General features: G+C 38.6%; 1 protein-coding gene across 3 annotated transcripts in view; it reads left to right on the top strand.

The window, feature by feature from the left end:
• Window positions 1-22,524, top strand: part of PCSK5 (proprotein convertase subtilisin/kexin type 5) — a 457,726-nt gene that overhangs the window by 299,682 nt on the left and 135,520 nt on the right. Inside the window, exon 21 of one of the 3 annotated variants that reach the window (XM_038527062.1) lies at window positions 2,929-5,553. The exons of the other annotated variants lie outside the window; for them this stretch is intronic. Coding sequence (XP_038382990.1) covers window positions 2,929-3,044 — 116 coding nt within the window. The 3' untranslated portion in view covers window positions 3,045-5,553. Of the gene's footprint in view, window positions 1-2,928; window positions 5,554-22,524 lie in introns of those variants that run through there. 3 annotated transcript variants of the gene reach the window in all.

Raw genomic sequence — 22,524 nt, 5'->3', positions numbered from 1 at the left:
GGGTTTTTTTTTTTTGATTTAGAGCTTTAGGCTCACAGCAAAATTAAGCAGAAAGTACAGAGATGCCATATATGCCCTGACTGCCCCACCACCACCGCAGCACATGCGCGCACGCACAAACACACACACACACACACACACACACACACACCCTCACCCTCTCCCACTTTCAGCCTCCTACACCAAAGTGGTTACATTTGTTATAATCAGTAAACCTTCACTGACTCATCATTATCTCCCAAAGTCCATGGTTTACATTAACGTTCACTCTTGGTGTTGAACACTCTATGGATTTGGACAAATGTATAAGGGTATGAATCCCTAATTGTAGTTCCATACAGAACACTTTCATGTCCCTAAAAATCCTCTCTACCTTTTCCTCCCTCCCTGCCCCCTAATTTTTTTTTTTACTGTCTCCATAGATTTGCCTTTTCCAGAACGCTATGTAGTTGGAATGTAATATGCAATCTTTTCCAATTAGTTTTTTCATGTATTTCTTTCCCATCCTTTGCCATATGTACTATTGACCAGGCTTTTTAGACATCATGCACATGGAGGTTTCTATCCTGCTATTTGTACTCATCATTAGACATAAGCATCCTTGTCTACAAAGTCCCCAAAACCTTCATTTTTAATTGCAGCATAATATTCTATCATGTGAAGATGCCAGTTTATTGCCACTCCTTTTATTGGGATTACTCAAAATTTTGATATGTAAATTATACTCAGATGGTACCTGAATCTTTCATTAAACCTGAAAGGCAAGGAATTAATGATAGACCTAAGTGTAGAACTGAAGACTTTAATTCTAAACATTAATCCATTTACCTTTTCTTTGCACATGTGGCTCTCAACCAAAATGCCAGGACCATACACCTTCCCTGAAGATTCATAGTAAATTGGTCTTGGGGTGCTATCTAAGTGTGGATATTTTTAGAAGCTTCTGAAGTGTTTCTAATGTGCATCCAGATTTGGGAATCTCTGGCTTACTCCGTTCCCCCTGACAACTTGGCAAATCCAAGTTCTCTCAATTTTCTACCCTCAGCTTCCCCATTTATAAATAAATGAATTTAAGTTATTCCAACTTTAACATTTTATGAACTTTGACCCTTGGTATAATTCACACAGAAGGGTCCCTGAAATGTGAGCCTGAACGTTATGCAGACATGTACCTTAGTAACATAAAAAGAAATCATTTCAAACCATTGTTGTTTTTAAATATCCTTGGATTGTTATGAAAGGAGAATAATAAAGTCTGCATTTGGAACAGTCTTCCTGGGCAAGGGCACTTCCCTTGTTTTATTCTTTGTCTTCCTCTGAATGGGAAGAAGAGGAAATTTCACAAGAGGTAGAACAGTGCTCTGGGAGAATATGGATTCAGGAGTCAGAATATGGTCATTCATTCCTAGGCTCCAGGTCTCAAGCAGGTGATAAACTTTTCTGGGCCTCACTTCCTTCATCTGTAAAAATGAGTAGGCTAATCCTATTGACCTTGTATGGTTATTCTAAAACTTCCTATGCGAAATTTCAAAAAGATGTCTGAAAGAACTGGGCACACGATGGCTCATGTAGATCATTTATGGTCTCATTTCTACAGAGTATCATAGCTGACTTTGCATTTTCATGGTTTCTTGGCTGTAGGGTTGATCTAGCAGGGATGGCACAGGCCCACTCAGGCTCTGTTCTCACAGGCATAGAGGGTTGGGGTGATGGCCCTCCAGGGACCATGGAAATACCACTTTTTACTTAAAAATATGTTCCCCAATAGCTGGATTTGACCAGACTTTTTAAATTAATAACAAAACAGAGGAGTATTTTTCTAAACTCAGAAGATCCACAGTCACTTGAAATTTTCACCCATAGCACTTGATGCCAGGCATGGCCACATTGGTGATATTTTAACTGTGATATTTCTCTAAACCACGGTAAATGTGGGATGAGTTATGCCAGATGGCACTTTGGTAGAAGTGGAATGTCCAGGAATGTGGGCAAGAGTAGAAAATGAAGAACCATAATTTGTAATGCGTCCATTTTAGGTCAGCTAAATAATGAGATCACTTATGGCTCACCAGGCTTTTCAGATCACATAGCAATTACATTTATGGGTTTGTAATTTATTCTCTTTCAACGAGTCATATTTCAATGATTCTAAGACATACCTTTTTTTTAACATTTTAACATCTCTGAAATCAGATGCATCTTATAATTTATGGCAGCTTACAATCACTTGTCCAGGAGCTTGATATGACATACTGTCATTGCCTGTGACTTAGTCACAGAGCTGTCTAGTCCACTGAGTAACCACATGGTTACTACTTCTTGTGTTGAATTTAATTATAGTTCAAAATAGCTTCAAAAAATTGTTTAATCTTCAAAGGAAGAGTTTCTGTATAATTACCGAAACAAAACAGCCTGTTATATAACTAATGCTTAACTAATATTTCCATAAGCACAAAGTTAATATTCTAATTGAGGAGACTATTGTGTCACCATGTAGTAAGAAGCATGAAACATGTTTTTTCTTGATGCCACTTAAAATAGTGATGCATCTTAAATCCAGTGTCTTGGACTCAATGAAATATAGTATAAATGACTGTATACTCTCTGCTCTAGGTAATCCTGAGAAGACAAGTTCCTTGCTTATATTATTATTGATTTCTAATTTATTCTTTTTTCAAATCTTTTTTTCCTTTCATAAATGGACACCAATCACATTTACCACTGGACCGCAATCTCTCTCCTTGAAAAACAATGCTGTTGACTGAAATCACTTTGGGTGGACCAAATTTCCTCCTTGTTGACTGCTCCTCAATGATCTCTTCCAATCCCCCAATCTGCCTCTCTGGCCAATCAAAACCTTCTTCCGTGTGTACATCATGCTGCTCTCGTCCTCAACTCCCCCTCTGTCTTGCTGACTTCCTGGAAAAGCAACGGAAGAGTCCTGGGCCGAAGGAGGCTTCTGTATGCTAGTGAAAAAGAACAATCTGTGCCAGCGGAAGGTTCTTCAACAACTTTGCTGCAAAACATGTACATTCCAAGGCTGAGCGGCCATCCTAGATTTCTTTGTTCCTGTAGACTTATAGATTACTCCATATTATTATTAAAAAGAAAAAAAACAAGCAAAAAAAAAAAAAAAGCAAGCCACCTCTCTCTTTTTTGCTCTCTTTTTCTCTCTCTCTCAAATTTGTACAGGGAGATGGTGAACTGTTTTGTCAGAACTTAAATGGAAAAAAAAATAAACCTACAACAAGCCTACCTTTTATAACTGGGTGTTTAGTGCTAAACAGCCAGAACCACAGAGACAGTATTGTATGACCAAAGCATTTGATGCCAAAATTTGACGTTAAAGTAATGATTTGATTTCCTGCCCTGGTTTTGAAGGTCCATTTTTTTCCCCTTTGCATTTACTTGCTTGTTTCCCCTTTGAGACGCCTAAAAATATCTTTCAAAAACATCACAAGAGCAGACATAGATCAAAATCAAAGAGAAAGCTCTTGCATCTGTCATTTTTCATGCTTGAGTCCACTGTTGGGGAAATGGCAGAAAAGTGGACCTAAGGGCATTAAGAACATCCCGCAGAGTTGTATTCAGGGTTGTTTGTCTTAGTTTTTCACAGTTGAACATTGATCCTTTCCACACATAATTTACTTCATGCATTATGTGCTGGTTTTGGCATTATACTCACTTGATAAGTCTGCTCCACTGGTTTCATCAGATAGACTTGCTGCTACTGGCTTTGGCTTTGCAGATTGGGTTATTTTACACACAGCTGGTCAAATGGGATCACTCTGCATAGTCAAATTGGTGATGGACAGAATACAAAGTTACACAAAATAACTGGGACTGATCCAGCTCCCCTGAAATCCAGAGTGTTCACTTTGTAGATCCTGCACGATCTCCTGGTGCTATATGGCCATTATCCCCATAGCACTTTTTTTTAAGGCCATCAAAAATTCCATTTGTTGTGATGGGAAGCATTTTGGATATGATGCGGGAAATTTCTTCTTGGAGTCAATAGCTTCTAAAAGGTCCTGTATTTTTTAAGAAATGGAATTATTTAATATTTAAGCTTGTGCCCAAGTTGGCCAAGCAACGTTTTTCAATGGTGCTTATTAGAAGTTTTATTTTGTCATTTTAAGAAAATAAAACTGGAAATTGAACATGGGTGGCATGATTGTACCCTCCTGGTTTTGTTATTTCCCATTCTTCTGTCCCTCTATAACCGTGCTATGATACATCTGTCCACTGGATGTCAATGAGATCGTCTGTTTTCTTGGAAATATCCTCACCGGTTTTCTACAGCTCTTAAAAACATCCTGGAATCTAGCAGACTGAATTATGTAAAAACTATTTTGGATCAGTGGTTAGAAATGATGCCTGATAGATCTTTTTACCAATTCTGAGTTTCTCTATTTAGGGGAGGATAGATTCATATAAAGTTTCTTCAGTTTTCATATCAGAGCCCCATTGGTGACCTCATTTGCTTTGGAGTGGTCAGCCATCTTGCAGGCTTTATGATTTGAGAGCCTCACTTTCAAGATGTCACTAGCCTCACAGCCAAGAACAAGGATGATATCAACATAGATTATTTGAGGAAGGAACTGGGAAGTGGATGCTAAGGTCCCCATCCAAACAACAAGCTAGTGAAAGTCCTACCTTGAAAATATTCATTCCTAGACATCAAAGTTAATGTCTGACCTAAGGTGAATAATTATAGTCTAATGATCTTCTTAATGGCATTATAGTGATACTGAGTCACATAATGATTTATAAGTGACTAGGAAATCAGTTGATTTTACTGAGCAACTTGTTTTCCTAACACTGCATGCCCTTCTTACCTGAAGAAAGTAAATTAATCCAGATTATGACAGATAGTGTCTCACATTTAAAGGCACAATCTCTAAACGGACAAATGTAAGTGCAAGTCTAAAGCAAGGTCAAGCAGATGGCAAAACCAGATTTGCCTGCAAAGGAATCCATTTTACTAAACCTGCCCATACTATTTGAGGCACGAAGTTACTGTGATAGGAAATATTAAAATGATGTCTGTATTTTTAGACAAATAACCATTAATATGACAGCCAAATTCATTGGGATCTACCAATATGTGTTCCATTTCCCACCAACCATGCAGGCGCACATCATGGAAATACTGGTTTAACTACTAGTGTGTTACTGCCTCGTTTATCTACAGAATATTATTAACTAGAACATAATGCTTTCAAAGTTTAAGTTAATGTTATATATTATGTATAAATATATATATTCATAATGAGATATATGTAATGGATAGTACAAAGTTTGGAGACTTAACAAATGCTCTAACCTTCTAGAGACAAAAGTCCTATCTTCTGTTTCCTTTTATCCTTTTATTTTTAATTAGTGATCCACTGTTAAATCCAAATCCACTTTTACTGAAAAATACTGTACATGTGTAAAATGTTCAGTTGTTTTTTTGTAAAATATAGTAGAATGGTTGTAATTGATACTGGCCAAAATCAATGTTATTCCATATTTTATTTTTTCTATTAAATTAACCTAAGTTCCTGTTTATCTGATCTGTTCATACCCATGTGTAAATATCTCTGAAAGGGTGAGATAAGGAGAAACTTCTGTTTCCACATAGAGGCTGGATATGAAGAAAAGGATGGAAATGGACAGAGCATCTAAATAAAGTTGGAAAGGAAAGGATGAGCAGAGGAAGAAGTTGAAAAGGAGAGACAAAGTAACATCAGTATGAGAAAGGAAGAAGTTAGACTTGGTCCTGAATGGATGTTATATCCCATTTAAGAAAGCAAGTGAATTTTAAAAATCTATAAAAGCTCGGCACACTGTTTAGCAGATCATGCAGATGCCAGGCCCAGAGACTGGGCCATCGGGGCTTTTTTCCCTGGGCTTCCCCCAACACACATCCCCTGGGATATGGACTACTGCACACTCACTAGGGTGTATGAAGGAGTGGAGGCCAAAGGACAGTGCATGAGCAGGTCGGGAGCATTGGAGCGTTGAAAGGGGAAAAGACTTTGTTCAATTTGCTGACGTCTTGTGTACAATTGACAGTGGCTGAAGCCCTGAATATCTAGAAGGTAACTTGGTCTAAATTAAATCTCCAGTACATGCCACAGGTTGGGACTGTAAGGTTAGCAAAGAACCACCATGGATTATAGATCCTCATGAACCCTGAATGAGATGCAGGCACTGGCTTTGAAGGTCTAATGCCCTACCTTTTAGGAAGAGAAATGAGAATCAGTGAAAGCAAATTGAACTTCAACTAGGATTAAAGATCTAGGGATACAAAATGATGCAAGAGAGAACCTCTGCTGCCATGAAATCTCATTATGAGGATGGGGGGACAGGGCGGGGAACGGATTTTATTGAACACTTAGTACATCGTGCACAATGTGCGAATACAGAGTATATGCACACTAATGAAAATTCTCTTAATTCTCACAAAAACTCTAAAGTAGAGGTATGCTCTGTTTACAAATTAACATTACCTTCTGTTTATAAGCAAGAGAACTGAGGCAGATGGGCTTGGAATAAATTGGGATTAAGTAACCAGACAGAACAATAGAAATAAAATTTAACGCTAAGACAATTAACATTAGCAAATCTCAGGAACTAGGATTGGTCCTGGAGCTATGGCTGAGGCTTAACTAAGTAGGTGGGACAAGAGAAGGAAGACTATACCAGCAAACTTGCTATAGAAGAGAGTTCGGGGAAGCAAGTCAATTGTTTGAATGGTTTTGTCAAACTGCTACAAAGAACAGTATTCAACGTTGAATGGATTAGTCAGGAAGGATCTACATTTCTGTGCTTTCCAAAAGATGAATAGTCCCAACCTCAGTGCCCACATCTGTGGCAGACCTTGCTAATCACCAGCATCCATCTGTGGATGGATCAGACTTGCCTCACTTTTCACCCCAGTGTTAAGGGGCTTATTGCCTGCTGCTGACCTCTTCTATCAGACTCACTGTTTTCCACTCAGCACTCTACTCTTCATTTTGAGGAACCTGCCAACTGAGTGCAAGGAAATATCAGGCAGCTAACATATAAGTAGGCAGGTATTCTTAACTGCTTTCATATCCTCATTCAGCTTCATGCAAAGAGCAATAACAGATAGCAGCTTGATAAATATGAAGAAAATTGGAGGCAACTTTAAACTATGGCCTAGCCAGCTCAACGGTCCCTCCTTCCACCCTCTAACACAAAATGGTAGAGGAAACTCAAAGGTCATCCACAGCTTGACCTCACCTGGCCCAAGCTGGCCCCTGGACCCCAAATCAGTATGTATCAATGGCAGAAAGTGTAAACCTGCTTCTAGTTGACAGCCCTGTCCAAATGTTATTTTTGTTGCAAACCCATAAAATCTGAAGTTCTCGGCAGTATCCTTTGGAGCCATTGACAAATGGATCGGGGCATAGCCAAGATGGACTGAATTTCACTGTGGCTCATTGGAGCTACTTGGCACCAGAGGTGGGGCTGTAATGCACATAATCATGTCTCCTCTTCATCATGAGAGGTGAAGATCTGGCCCAGAGTCAATTCTTGGACAAAAAGGATGCAGGTATGCAGCATCACAAAGTCTCAGAGGGCCAGCCTGGGACCTGGGACCTGGGAATGCCAGCAGTTCCTTTCCACTCTAACTTCAAAGGACTTAGAAGGAGGTTTTTCATATTACTGAAGCCTCTTCTTGCAAGGTCTCCTCTCGACAGGAGGCAATTTGGAAGGGCAATTGCTTTTCCCAAGCCTGGTATCAGGCAACAAAAGTAGGGATTTTTTGCATCCCTACTTTGAGAAATTGCCAGAAACATTTCCTCAGGCCTAAAATGTATGATTTTTTTTTAATTTTAGGAAAGAATACATTTTTTAAGAATATGATATTTTAAGACTGACAGAGTTTTACTAAAATGGCTTTAATTTGGCCCACAGAAACTCAAAGGCCTGTAGAGATTAACGTCTTGTTGCAAGATTTACAGCTAGTAAAGGGTGTGGTTGGGACTGGAGCCCTCAACATCAATCTTCTGCACAACACTGCCTCCTTCTGAAGAATGCCAGAGAAAAAAACAAGTCCATATGACACATGCCGCAAGGCAAGGTTAAGAGCCCTTTCTCAATTGCAGGTAGAAGACACACTGGATCCCTCCTAGACTTGGCTTTTTCTCTTTAAGCTCAACTTAATTGCTTCCATAAATAGTAAGTCCCTATCATATTAGAAGCTCTGAGGTGGTTCTTGTCCTCTACAAGCTGATAGTCTAATGGGGGGATGGCACAGACACAAAAACACAGGATTGTGAAATGAATCTATTTAAGTGCCTTTCAAAGGGCATAAAAATATTGTGGGGCAGTCTGAAGGAGCAAGCTCACTTTACCAATTAAGTGCTAAAGTTTCGGGATCCCTGGGTGGCGCAGCGGTTTGGCGCCTGCCTTTGGCCCAGGGCGCGATCCTGGAGACCCGGGATCAAATCCCACATCGGGCTCCCGGTGCATGGAGCCTGCTTCTCCCACTGCCTATGTCTCTGCCTCTCTCTCTCTGTGACTATCAAAAATAAATAAAAATTTTAAAAAAAAAAAGTGCTAAAGTTTCCATATCCTTACTAGGAGCTTCCTAAAGGCTTCCAAAAATACTGTGCTTCATTAAAAATCGTTACCTCTGAAATGTGCAAAATCAGATGATATTTTAATATCTACAGAATGCAACATGTCAAACTAGTCGATTGCAACTCAGCTCTTAAGGAACCACCTATAATTAAATTTAATGTAGGATAAAGGTTAATTTTAATATGTTTGACATGATGGACCTACAGAGGCAGGAGAACCTAGGATCTGTTGGGATCTTAATATAACTCTGCAGAGGAGGCAGAAATTCACTATTCACACTGGGAGTGGGGAATATATTCCTGAACTCTTCCCTCAAGATTTCTACCTGTAGTTCCAAATAGCTATGTGACATTTCCCTTCAGATAGCTAACAGGCATTTCAAAATTAACCTGTCCAAAACAGACTCCAGACTCCTCTGATAATAATAAATATTATCTCCAAGTATCTCCTACCCCATGAATGGCATTACACCCCAGCCATCCAGTTGCTTAAATCCAAATCCTAGTAACTCTTCTTTTTTTGCCCCAAATCCAATCCATTAGCAGAGTCCCATTAACCAAATCTCCACAATAAATTTCTAAATGGCCCAACAGTTGTAATTCTGGGTTAAGCTACCATCATCTCCATCTAGGACTACTGCAGGAGCCTCCAACTAGGCCTCCTCTTCTGTCCTGCCCCACTGTCACAGGGATAGCAGAGCGCTATTACCAACACAAAAATCGGACCTCTCCCCTTTCTTCTTATTCACTCAGGGTCAAATCTGAACTCTGTACCTAAGATCTTTCTCATCACTTCTTGTGTCCCTTCCCCCTTGCTAATCATGTTCCAGTCATAACAACTTTCTTTTTGTTCTTCAAACAAAACTAACGTGTTTGTGCATCAAGACCCCTGCTCTTCACATGGCTGGTTTCTCCTCATTCTGAAGGTCTTATTAGTTCAAAAATAGCTCCCTTGGAAAGCAGCTCCCTCCACCACTCATCCCACACCTGCCCACCTTTTCTAGTCTTTTCCTAGCACTTATCACAACATGACATTCTATGGTTCATTTACTTGTTTACTGTCAGTCTCTTCCACTAGAACGCCAGCACCGTGAAAGCTGGGGCCTGGTCTGTTTTATTCACAGCTGTAGCTTGTATGTGTAGCACAGGACTTGCTTGATAAAGGTTTGCAGAATGAATGAATAAAAAGGCTTAAGTGAGAAATGACATTTGACCTGAGTCTTGAAAGATAATCAGGAATTTGTAAGTCAATGAAGGGGGGGATGTTGAAGGATTCTTGAGAAAGAGAACTGATTCAAGGGCACATAAACCATTATAGGGCCTGTGGACAGAGATGGCAATGAGTGGGCAGGGTAGGCAGCTGGAGGGAGGGGATAGAAAGATCACAGGTCAACTTACAAAAGCCGTGGGTGGGCTGTTGCCCTCCTTCTAGCTCCTTGATAGAGTCATCAACCCTCTTTCCAGAGAGACTAAATGACTTACTCAGGGACCCCATCAAGTCAACCCATGGCCTCCTGCCAACATATATGGAAAGCATTCATTTAGACAAAATACTAAGGAGACCATGTTTGCTTCAGTTCCCAGGGACTGACTACATTGAGCCAGCTAAATAGAAGGACAGGGTACTAAGCAGAGCTCAGCTGTCAAAATAGCTCACATGAGAGGAGGCAGCCTGTAGCTTCTTTTCACTGTGATGTCCATGGCCAGAGCAACAAATTTGGCATAGTCTGTAAGACTATACTTGGGAATAGGGGCCTTCTCAGAATCCTCTTTTCCTTCTAAGGAAAAATAAAAAAAAAAAAAACGTTGCCCTCTAAATTATCATTACTAGAGGAGAGCAAAAGAAAAGAAAGTGATGTGCTACCACCTCTCTTCCCTAATAATGAAAATAACAACAGTAACTCCTACATATGGAGTACTTCCTACGTGCTATGTTCTGTGCTGAATGCCTTGGTATGCATTATCCCACTAATTACTACCAATAGCCTGATTTTATCCTCTTTTTACAAGTGGGAAAGCACATGAGGTAAATGCCTAAGGCACCTCATTGATAAATGGAAGATGCAAGATTAATTTAAACCTGGACAATCCAATATCAGAGTCTCTAGGAAAAATACAAGAGCCAAGGAAGACATCTGTCAAAACTACCTACAGGTTATGACCATGGAGCTTTCATGAGGATTATATATTTCCATTGGTGATGTCTGGTTCAGAGCCCCTGCCGTCTCTTGTGAATAGAGCATCATTCTACCCAAGACTACACACATGGCCACATACACATTGTGTGACCAAGCTAGGGGTAGATATCAATATTATCACAAGAATTAATTTCAGTCAATGGACCATGTGGGCAAAAGAAATTGGAATGGACCTAAAGGATATGAGACAGTGGCTGTTAAGAAATGAAGATGTGATGCCTCCTTTCATGCTAATTTTTCTCTGTCTGGAAAGCCATAATCTGCATTTTCTAGACCTAAATGAAAAAATGAGAAAGAAATAGAATGGAGATACGGGGAAGACAGTGAAACATCACAATGATGAAGTCATCACATAATACAGATTCCTCTGACAAATCTGGTAAAACATATTCCTTCCAGGTGGTATTATACAAGATTTTCTTGACACCTGAATCATAACTATAATAAAGTCTAAACGATTCAGAAAATGTAAACATTTGTTGTGTATAAGAATATGATCTGTAACTGACTTGTGTCATGAGAAGAGCCACAAACATGGCAGAGGCCAGGAGTTATCTTGACCATCCCTCCCAACTCCCACATCTGTCCCATCAGCAAGTCAAGACAACTCTACTTCCAAAAATACATTTTGGATTCATTTTCTGCCCTTCACTTTTACTGCCCCCAACCTAATCAAGGTACTTCTGGGTGAAGCTACCTCTCCTCTGGACAACTGCAAAACTTCTTCTCTAGCTTCATCTAATGCACTCCTTGTGTCCACACTCCACTTCTTCTAATCTATTCCACACAGCAGCCAGAGCACTCTTTTTAAAACTTCAAAGCTCACACTAGGCTCTACTGTTTAAAACCCTCCCATGGCTTCTGATGCCACATTGGATAAAAGTGAAATACCTTCCTATAGCTATAGTCAACCTAAACCTGCCCCACTTCTTTAAAATAATCTCATGCCATTCTCTCCAACCCATCATATTTTCCTGCCATGCTGACTTTCCCTGTTTTTTTTTTTTTTTTATTCTGCTTTGTGCCTTAAAACTTTCCCACAGAGGCATCTGGGTGGCTCAGTGATTGAGCATCTGCCTTTGGCTCAGGCTATGATCCTGGGGATTGAGTCCTGCGTCAGGCTTCTTGCAGGAAGCCTGCTTCTCCCTCTGTCTGTGTCTCCACCTCTCACTCTGTGTGTCTCTCATTAATAAATAAATAAAATCTAAAAAATAAAAAAATAACTTTCCCACAGGCCATTCCCCTACTTTAATGCTAACCCATTTCTAATCATCTATCCTTGGCTAACATTTACTATCTGGGCCTCAATTTAAAATGCCACTTCTTCACCTTCTGAAGATCTCCTTATTATAAGCTCTCTTAGAAGCCTCTACTTTACTTTCATATCAATTATGAATATCTACTTAATTGTAGGAATATTTGTTGGATGTATATAATTCTCACCAAATTTTGTTCCATGGGGGCAAAGTCCGTAAATGTCTTATAGCTCATAAAGCCAGCAAAATGTCTATCACATAGTGTTTGAAAACTTTGATCAGGGGTACCTGAGAGGGTCAGTGGTTGAGCATCTGCCTTTGGCTCAGGTCATGGATCCCGGGGTCCTGGGATCGAGTCCTGCATCAGGGTCCCTGCAGGGAGCCTGCTTCTCCCTCTACCTATGTCTCTCTCTGTGTCTCTCATGATTAAACAAATAGATAGAAAAAATAAAACTCTTTGATCAATAGATGAATAAGCCAATGGGTGAATAAATAGGAGAATAATAGAGAAAATGACAGGGAAGAAATAGCTCTGGCTCAGACACTGAGACAACTAAGTTCTAGTATTGATTCTGAATAACTTCAGTGTAACTCTGTGTCTATACTTCAGTTTCCCCATCTTCAACATCATCCCTGTGAACCATTCCAGCCCTTCTAATTCAATGTAAAAGGGAAATCCCAGGAGATATGATGGAGATTCTGTTGCTGTCCCTAAAACACATGCAATACCTTAGGCACACACTCAGTAAAGCTAATGCTTTAGGACCTTGCCACTGAAAGTGTGTAGCAGCCACAGCAGCTGTGAGTTGTTGGTTAGTTCGGTGGCAGAGTTCTGAAGTGTCTCCCTAAGATTCCTATCTGTGTGCTATTCACTGCTGTGAACATACATTGCAAATGAAATTAATACCCACCATTTGCTTTGACGTGGATGGAACTGGAGGGTATTATGCTGAGTGAAATAAGTCAATTGGAGAAGGACAAACATTATATGGTCTCATTCATTTGGGGAATATAAAAAATAGTGAAAGGGAATAAAGGAGAAAGGAGAGAAAATGAGTGGAAAATATCAGAGAGGGAGACAGAACATGAGAGACTCCTAACTCTGGGAAACGAACAGGGGGTGGCGGAAAGGGAGGTGGGCGGGGGGTGGGGGTGACTGGGTGACAGGCACTGAGGGGGGCACTTGATGGCATGAGCACTGGGTGTTATGCTATGTGTTGGAAAATTGAACTCCAATTTAAAAAAAATTTTTTTAAACGGAATTAAAGGTTACTAGAAAGTCACATTATCCTGAATTATCCACGTGGGCCCAAGGTAAAGTCAGTCAGAGGGACAGAGTGAAAGGAAGCCAAGAAGGCAGAGTAGAGAATTAGATTCAAGATGTGAGAAGGCAGTGACCTACAGTCACTGGCTTTGAAGATGCCAGAAGGGAGTCATGAGACAATACATGCAACCTCTAGAAACTGAGAATAATTCCCATCCAATGAGTGGCAAGGAAACAGAGACCTCAAACCTGAAGTCTGCCATTGCCATGAATGAACTTGGAGCAGATACATTCCCAGAGCCTCTAGAAAGAATGCAACCTGTGACACCTTGTTTCCAACCTTGTAAAACCAGAGCAGAGAACCAGCTGAGCAATTGTGCCCAGACTTATGACCTACAGAACTGTGAGATCATAAAAGGGTGCTTTGTTAAGCCATAACAAAACCATAACTTGTCATAGCAGCAATTAAAAACTAGTACATATTTGTGTATCTACATAGCTGAAATCTGAGGGGCAGGCTTCTGATTTGTCATACATTTAGGGACCTACTTAGATGCACTCCTGGGACAGAGGCTAGCGATGTCATTTTTGTACTCCCCCTCTACCTTGCTCCAGGTAGCTGTTATCTCCTGGAAGAGAACTTGTATACTTGTCTGGTGCCCTGAGTTTTGCAACTGCTGCCCAGGGGACATGCTAGATCATGTGGCTCTGATAGCCAGTGGCAACTTATGCTTGCATTCTCAAAGGACTGTATATATTTGCATAATTTAAAAGCTGCTGCCTGAGGGCCTGGACTTCAATCAATACGTGCTGACTGAGATTCTCCCCTTTGGGATACTGATGGCTCTTGGCACACCTTCAACTATTGAGACTTACTAAAAGTAAAATAGGCTGTTTGGACAATAACAAAGGTTTGAGAAAAAATAAAGATCTAGGGCAGGCTTGAATGATAAGGTTCATCTTCTACACAAGACCACTTCTTCAAGATGAGGAGAGGTGACTCTTTTATCTTGTGCAGAGAAACTAATGCAGAAAGTCAAGGAAATGAAGAAACAGAGAAATATGTTCCCAATTAAAGGACAAGATAAAGATGGTGGATTGATCACTTATAAAGCTAGGATGAAGGTTAAAAGACAAAAGGACTAAAAATAACAAAAATAATTAAGGGATACACAAGATATCTTTACAAGATAAAAAGATATAAATTGTGACATCAAAAACAAACTATGGGGGGCAGGAGGGAGATAGAACATAGAGTTTAGGATTTGTTTAAACTTAAGTTGCAATTAATTTTAAATAGATTGTTATAAATATAAGCTGTTATAGGTAAACTTCATGAAAACCACAAATCAAAAATCTATAATATATACACAAAAAATAGAAAGGAATCTAAGCATATTACTACAAAGTATTATCAAATCATATAAGAAAAGAGCAAGGGAAGAAAAGGAATGGAACTACAGAAATGCCAGAAAATAACAACAAAATGGCAATATGTATACATCTATCAACCATTACTTCAAATATATATGGGCCAATTTCTCCAATCAAAAGTCAGAGAATGACTGAATGGAGAAGAAAACAAGACAAACTATATGCTGCCTACAAGAAATTCACTTCAGATATAAGGACACATACAGAAAGTGAAGTGATAGAAAAAAGATATTCCAGGGGCACCTGGGTACCTCAGTTGGTTAAGTGTCTGCCTTTGGTTCAAGTCATGATCCCAGAGTCCTGGGATCGAGCCCCACTTCAGGCTTCCTTCTCAGTGAGCTTCTCCCTGCTTCTGTATTCCTCTACCCCTCTCCCTGCTCATGCTGTCTCTCAAATAAATAAAACCTTGAAAAAAAAAGATATTTCATGCAAACAAAAACCATAAAAAAGCTGGTATTGCTATGTTTATATCAGAGAAAATAGATTTTTTAAAAATTGTAAGAAGAGACAATGAAGGCCATTACATAATGATAAAAGAGTCAATCCAACAAGAGGATATAACATTTATAAATTCATAAGAGATTACTATAACAATTATACACCAAATTGGACAAACTACAATTTGTGGAAAAATTCTTGGAAACATACAACCTACCAAGAATCATGAAGAAACAGAAGATCTGAACAGACCAATTATTAGCAAGAGATTGAATCAGTAATCAAAAGCCTCCCTACAAAGAAAACTACATGTCCAGGACTGCTTCAAGGATTAATTCTACCAAATGTTTAAAGATTTAATAATAATTCTTCTCTAACTCTTCCTAAAAGTAGAAGAGGAGGGAATATTTGCAAACTCATTTTATGAAACCAGAATTACCCTGATAACAAATCAGATAAGAAATCCACAGAAAAGAAACTTCAGGATAATATCCCTGATGACACAGATGCAAGAATCCTCAACAAAATATTAGCAAACTTGATTCAACAAAACATTAAAAAGACCATACACCATGATCAAGCAGGATTTATTTTAGGGATGCAAGTAGGACTTAACATCTACAAATCAATTCATGTGATTCACCACATTAACAAAGAATAAAAAAACCATATCACTTCAATGTATGCATAAAAAGCATTCAACAAAATTCAACATGCATTCTTAAAAAAAACTTTCTACAAAGTGAGTGTAGAAGTACAAACTAGTACAATTACACCAGATCTACTCAGTCAGAATATGCACTTTTGCAAGATGCCAAGATGATCTGTGAGCACCTCAACATAATAAAGTTCGTATATAACAAGCCCTCAGCTAACATCATATGCAGCGTCGCAAAGCTGAAAACGTTTTCCTCTAAAATCAAGAATAAGACAGGATACTCACTCTCATCACTTTTTCCAACATGGTATTAGAAATTCTAGCCAAAGCAATTAGGCAAGAAAAATAAATAAAAGGCATTCAATTGGAAAGGAATAAGTAAAACTGCCACTATTTTCAAATAACGTGGATTGAAAACCCTAAAGACTCCACTCCGAAAACTTTTGGAACTAAGAGCCAAATTCAGCAAAGTTGCAATATACAAAATCAATACACAAAAGTATGTTGCATTATTATACCAGTAATGAAGGCAGTTTATTACTGGTATGAATCTCATTTACAACTGCCTCAAAAAGAATAAAACCTGTAGGAATGAATTCAACCAAGAATTATACACTGAAAACTATAAAACATTGATGAAAGAAATTAAAGATGGCACCAATATATGGAAAGCTATTCTGTGCTCATAGATAGGAAGAATATTGTTAAAATGACCATACTACCCAAAGCAATGTAAAGATTCAATGCAATCCCTATCAAATTCCAATGGCACTTTTCACAGAACTAGAACAAGCAATCCTAAAATTGATATGAAAACACAAAAGACTCCAAATAGACAAAGAAATCTTGAGAAAGAACACAGCTGGAGGCATCGTGCTCCCAGACTTCAAACTACATTACAAAACTATAGTAAATAAAACAGTATTGCATTTCCATAAGAAGCAGACATAGATCAATGGAACAGAAGAAAGAACCCAGAAATAAACCCACACCTATAAGGTCAATTATATGCTGACAAGAGGCCAAAGAATATGCCATGGAGAAAGGACAGTCTCCTCAATAAATGATATTAGGAAAACTAGATAGTCACTACAAAATAATAAAAATGGACCACTATCTCACACCATAAAAAAAAAACTCAAAATGGATTAAAGATTTTAATGAATGTAAGACCTGAAACAATAAAACTCCAAGAAGAAAAATTGGTAAGCTCTTTGTCAATGGTCTGAGCAATGATTTTTTTAATCTAACACCAAAAGTAAAGGTAACAGAAACAATTGATAAATAAGTGGAACTACATCAAACTAAAAATCTTCTGCATAGCAAAGAAAACCATCAACAAAATGAAAAACAACCTACTAATGAGAGAAAATATTTGCAAATTGTATATGTGATAAGGAGTTAATATATACAAATATTATTATTTTTTAAAAGATTTATTTAGTCATGAGAGACACAGAGAGAGAGAAAGAGAGAGAGAGAAGCAGAGACACAGGCAGAGGGAGAAGCAAGCTCCGTGCAGGGAGGCCGATGTGGGATTCGATCCCAGGACTCCAGGATTATGCCCTGGGCTGAAGGCAGGTGCTAAATCGCTGGGCCACCCAGAGATCCCCTATATACAAATATTAAATCATTATGCTGTATACCTGAAACTAATATGTCAATTAAATCTCAAAACATTCAAAAAATTTTTATTATAAAAAACTAGTACAATTACACCAGATCTACTCAGTCAGAATATGCACTTTTGCAAGATGCCAGACCAAGATGCCACAGACTTTGATCTGTGAGCACATCAAAGTTTAAGAAGCCCTGTCACAGATGGATACTTCTTTCCTGAATTTGAGAAGCCTTCTCTTGATTTACTCAAAGCCATTACTGCAAACTTCATATTCTTAAATAGTGGACATCCAAGAATTAAGCAGCTGAGTACCAGTCTTTGGCTGGCCATTAACTAGGAGAGCTGAGGCAAGTTAGTAGCACTTTAAGTTTAAAAAAGTAACTAATGAGCAGCTAGAGTGTTCTGATCCCCAGACTGTAAGCCTGATAACCAGAGCTATTACACTGAAGATATAAATTGGCAATTTGTTTGTAGGCTCCCAACACTGGATTTCAGCAGTTGATCAGATAACAAAGCCTGTCCATAGATGCTTAAATAACCCAGCTATCTCTCAACAAAATATTAACAACTGAATTCGACAATACATTAAAAGGATCATATACCATGATCAAGTAGGATTTGTTCCAGGGATACAAGGATGGCTCAATATCCACAAAATCAATATGACACACCACATTAATAAAAAAAAATCACATAATAAAAATCATGTGATCATTTCAATAGATCCAGAAAAATCAATTGATAAAATTCAACATCTGTTCATAATAAAAATAATGTGGATATAGAGGGACAATTTCTCAACAAAATAAAGGCAATATCTAATAAACCCACAGCTAACATTATACTCAACAATGAGAAGCTAAAAGCTTTTCCTCTAAGATCAGAAACAAGACAAGAATGCTTACTCTTACCACTTATAATCAACATAGTATTAGAAGTCCTTGACACAGCAATCAGCCAAGAAATGAAAGGCATCTAAATTGGAAAAGAAGTAGCAAAACTGTCACTATTTGCAGATGACATAATACCATATACAGGAGACCCTAAAGACTCCACCAACAAAAAACTGTTAGAACTAATGAATCCACTAAAGCTACAGGATATGAAATTAATATTCAGAAGCTTGTTACATTTCTATACAATAATAATAAAGTAGCAGGAGAAATGAAGAAAACAATCCCAGTATTAAGGAGTACACTTGTGATGAGCACCAAGTGTTGTATGGAAGTACTGAACACCAGAATCTAATATTACAGCATATGTTGACCAATTGGAATGAAAATAAATTTAAAAATCCCATATCAAACAGAATAAAATACGTGAAAATAAGTTTAACTATGGAGGTAAAAGGCCATGCAATCTGAAGACTATGAAATACTGGTTTAAAAAAGTGAAAGATACAAATAAATGGAAAAATATACCATGTGCATGGATTGAAAGAATACTGCTAAAATGACCATACTATACAAAGCAATCTATGGCTTAAAAGCAATCCCTAACAAAATACTCATAGCATTTTTTACAGAACTAGAACAAATAATCCTAAAATTTGTATGGAACCATGAAAGACCATGCTCTCTTTAAGAGAGCAACGCAATCTTGAGAAAGAACAATAATGTTGGAGGCATCACACTTCCTGATTTCAAACTATACTGTACAGTCATAGTACTCAAAATGATCCAGTATTGGCACACAAACTGACACACAAATCAATGGAATAGAATTGAAAGTCCAGAAATAAATCCACACCTCATACAGTCAATTAACCTATGACAAAGGAGGCAAGAATATACAATGAGGAAAAGACAATCTCTTTAATAAATGGTATTGGGAAAACAGGACAGCTACATGAAAAAGAATAAAACTGGACACTTTCTTATATTATATACAAAAAAAATTAAAAATGGATTAAACACTTAAATATAAGACCAGAAACCATAAAAACCCTGGAAGAAAACATAGGCAGTAAATTCAACATCAGTTTTAGCAATATTTTTTGTGTGTCTGTCTCCTCACGCAAGAACAACAAAAGCAAAAATAAATAAACGGAAGTACATCAAACTAAAAAGCCTTTACACAGTGAAGGAAACCATCAAGAAAACAAAACAAAGCAAAAGCCCAACCTGCTTAATGGGAGAAGATATTTGCAAATGATCTAACCAATAAGGGGTTAATATCAAAACTATATTAAGAATCCATACAAATCAATAGTCAACCCCCAAAAAATCCAATTTAAAAACGGGCAGAGGACCTGAATAAACATTTCTCCAAAAAAGAACCCACAGATGGCCAAGATGAAAACATGCTCAACACCACTAATCATCAGGGATATGCAAATCGAAACTATAATGAGATAAACCTCACACCTGCCAGAATGGCTATTATCAAAAAGACAATAACAAGTATTAGTGAGATGTGGATAAAAGAGAAGCCTCATGCAACACTGATGGGAGTGCAAAATGGTTCAGTCATTGTGGAAAATGGTATGGAGGTTCCTCAAAAAATTAAAAATACAACTACCAGATGATCCAGCAATTTCACTTCTGGGTCTTTACCTGAAGAAGAGGAGGAAAACACTAACTTGCAAAGATGTATGCATTTCTGTGTTTATTGCAGCATTATTTAAAATTGCCAAGATATGAAACCAATGTAAGTTTCCATTGATGGATCAATGGATAAAGAAAATGTAATATAAATACACAAGGGAATATTACTCAGCCATAAAAAGAATGAAATCTTGCCATTTCAGACAACAGGGATGGACATAGAGGAAATCATGCTAAGTGAAAAAAGAGAAAAATAAATACTGTATGATTTCACTTATTTATGAAATTAAAAAACAAAACAAAACAAACAGACTCAAATATAGAAAACAATCTGGTGGTTGCCAGAGGGAAAGGGGGGGTGAGAATGGGTAAAATAGGGGAAGGGGATTAAAAGGTGCAAAATAGTTATAAAATAGTTATAGTCACAGGGATGTAGGTACACAGGATAGGGAATATAGCAAGAATATTGTAACAATTTTGCCCAGTGACAGATGGTAACTAGATTTATGGTAGGGATCCCTTGGTAATGTATATAAATGTTGAATCACTATGTTTTACACCTGAAACTAAGATGATATTGTATGTCAACTACACTTCAATCTAAAAACAAATAGCCAGCTCACCAGTAAGCTCTGCCTTAGTGCCATTTGTACTCACTGTGATGGATTCACTCTGTCCTTATGACCATTTTCCATACCTGTTCTCTTAAATAAGAGCTGTAATTAGCCACAGTTTTGAAAGATGGACAACTATGAGCCTTATCCTTCTCTGCTTCCCTATTGCATACTCAGATTTATCAATGGGAGTCATGATACTGTGATAGTGTTGTAGGGTGACAGATGGGAGCTACACTTGTGGTGAGCACAGCATAACCTATAGATTTGTGGAATCACTATGCTGTACACCTGCAACTAATGCAACGTAGTGTGTCAACTATGCTTCAATTTTTTAAAAAAAAGTATTTACCATTTTCTGATCACCTACTTTCAGTCAGGCATTGCACTATACCTTCTGTGTTCATTACTTAGCAAATTCGGTGTGGTTGTCCCCCTCTTCAAGGTCAGCAATCAGAGGACTAGGGTGGTCAATTGCTCTCTTCCTGCCATATGATTGGTCACATCTTTTGGCTCTGATTCCAGCCTTCTTCCTCTAACAGCGCAGCTGCCCCTGTTCCTGTTCTTTCTGCATCCCAGCCTTCCAAGTCCTCCTGGCCAGTAGATCTCCCACTGTTGTCCCTGTTCTTTAAGGCAGTTAAGAGTGGAGACCAGCTTGAACCTAGGATAATTTACTGTATGTTTCCATCCATGTCTATCTAAAGGAGTCTCTATCCATTTTTTTCCCAAGAGATAGTTCAATACCAGAGATATTTACAACATAAAAGATAGTTATAATCACAGACCCCGGTGGGAGGCTCCCTGGATTCAAATCATAATTCTGTCAGGTACTAGCTGTGTGATCTTAGGAAATACACTTAATCTCTCTGTGCTTCTGATTCCTCATTTGTGAATGGGGATAATAATAATCTCTCTCATCTAGGGATGTTGTGAGGATGGACTTAAAATTACTAAAGCACTTAGAAGAGTACCTGTGTGTTTTAGACACAATATCTGTTATTATTATTGCCTAAGCCCCAAGCTGGACTCATCCCTGATCCTTTCTTCTTGTCCTGCAACTCATCCAACACCAAATCCTGTTAAATTTAACTCTTGAATAGATTTTCCCTCCAACCCCTCCATTAGCACGCAAGGTTAGCTGCTATCATAACTTGCCTAAAGCAATCTGCAAACAATTCTCCTGCACTCTCTTTAGCCCCTGGCTTTCCAAAGCAGCCAAAGTGGTATTTTCAAAATGCAAATAGGATCACAATACTCTTCTGCTGAACTCTGTTTCTTTTTGGGTAAATACAGGACCATTTAAGGTCTGTAAGATCCTGAAAGTTCTCCCATGCACAGCCCCATTCTCAATTTCTTCTCTTCTCCCCATCTCCTTCTCCTGCTCCTCCTTCCCCCTCTCCCTCCTATTCCCTTCCTCAACTCCCTCTCCCTATTTCCCTGTCTCCCCTCTGTTCACTCTGGCCTTTCTGTCCTTCACATTGCCAACCCTCTTCTCACGTGCAATCTCTGCAGGGGTTCTGTCCCTACTCCCACCCTCCATGCCCAGTTAGCTCCTCCATCAAACTGCTAGAGTCACAGTTTTGCATTTGATTCTGTGATTATTAATGTCTGTCTCCTGGGGCATCTGGGCGGCTCAGTGAGTTAAGCCTCCAACTCTTGATTTCAGCTCAGGTCATGATCTTAGGCCCACATTGGGATCTGCACTCAGCAGGGAGTCAGCTTGAGATTCTCTCTTCCTGTCCCTCTTCCTCTGCCCCTCCCTAACTCATGTGCCTGCATACAAACTCTCTCTCAAAAAAAAAAAAAAAAATGTCTATCTCCTACCCCAAACTGTAAACTCCATGAGGGCAGGAGCTACATTTGCTTTTTCACACCCACTGTAACCCTCATACTTG

Source organism: Canis lupus, chromosome 1 (assembly GCF_011100685.1).
Source record: "Canis lupus familiaris isolate Mischka breed German Shepherd chromosome 1, alternate assembly UU_Cfam_GSD_1.0, whole genome shotgun sequence".
Classification (NCBI taxonomy): domain Eukaryota; kingdom Metazoa; phylum Chordata; class Mammalia; order Carnivora; family Canidae; genus Canis; species Canis lupus.
The sequence above is the reverse complement of the archived record's forward strand: the minus strand, read 5'-3'. Positions and strand labels throughout refer to the sequence as shown.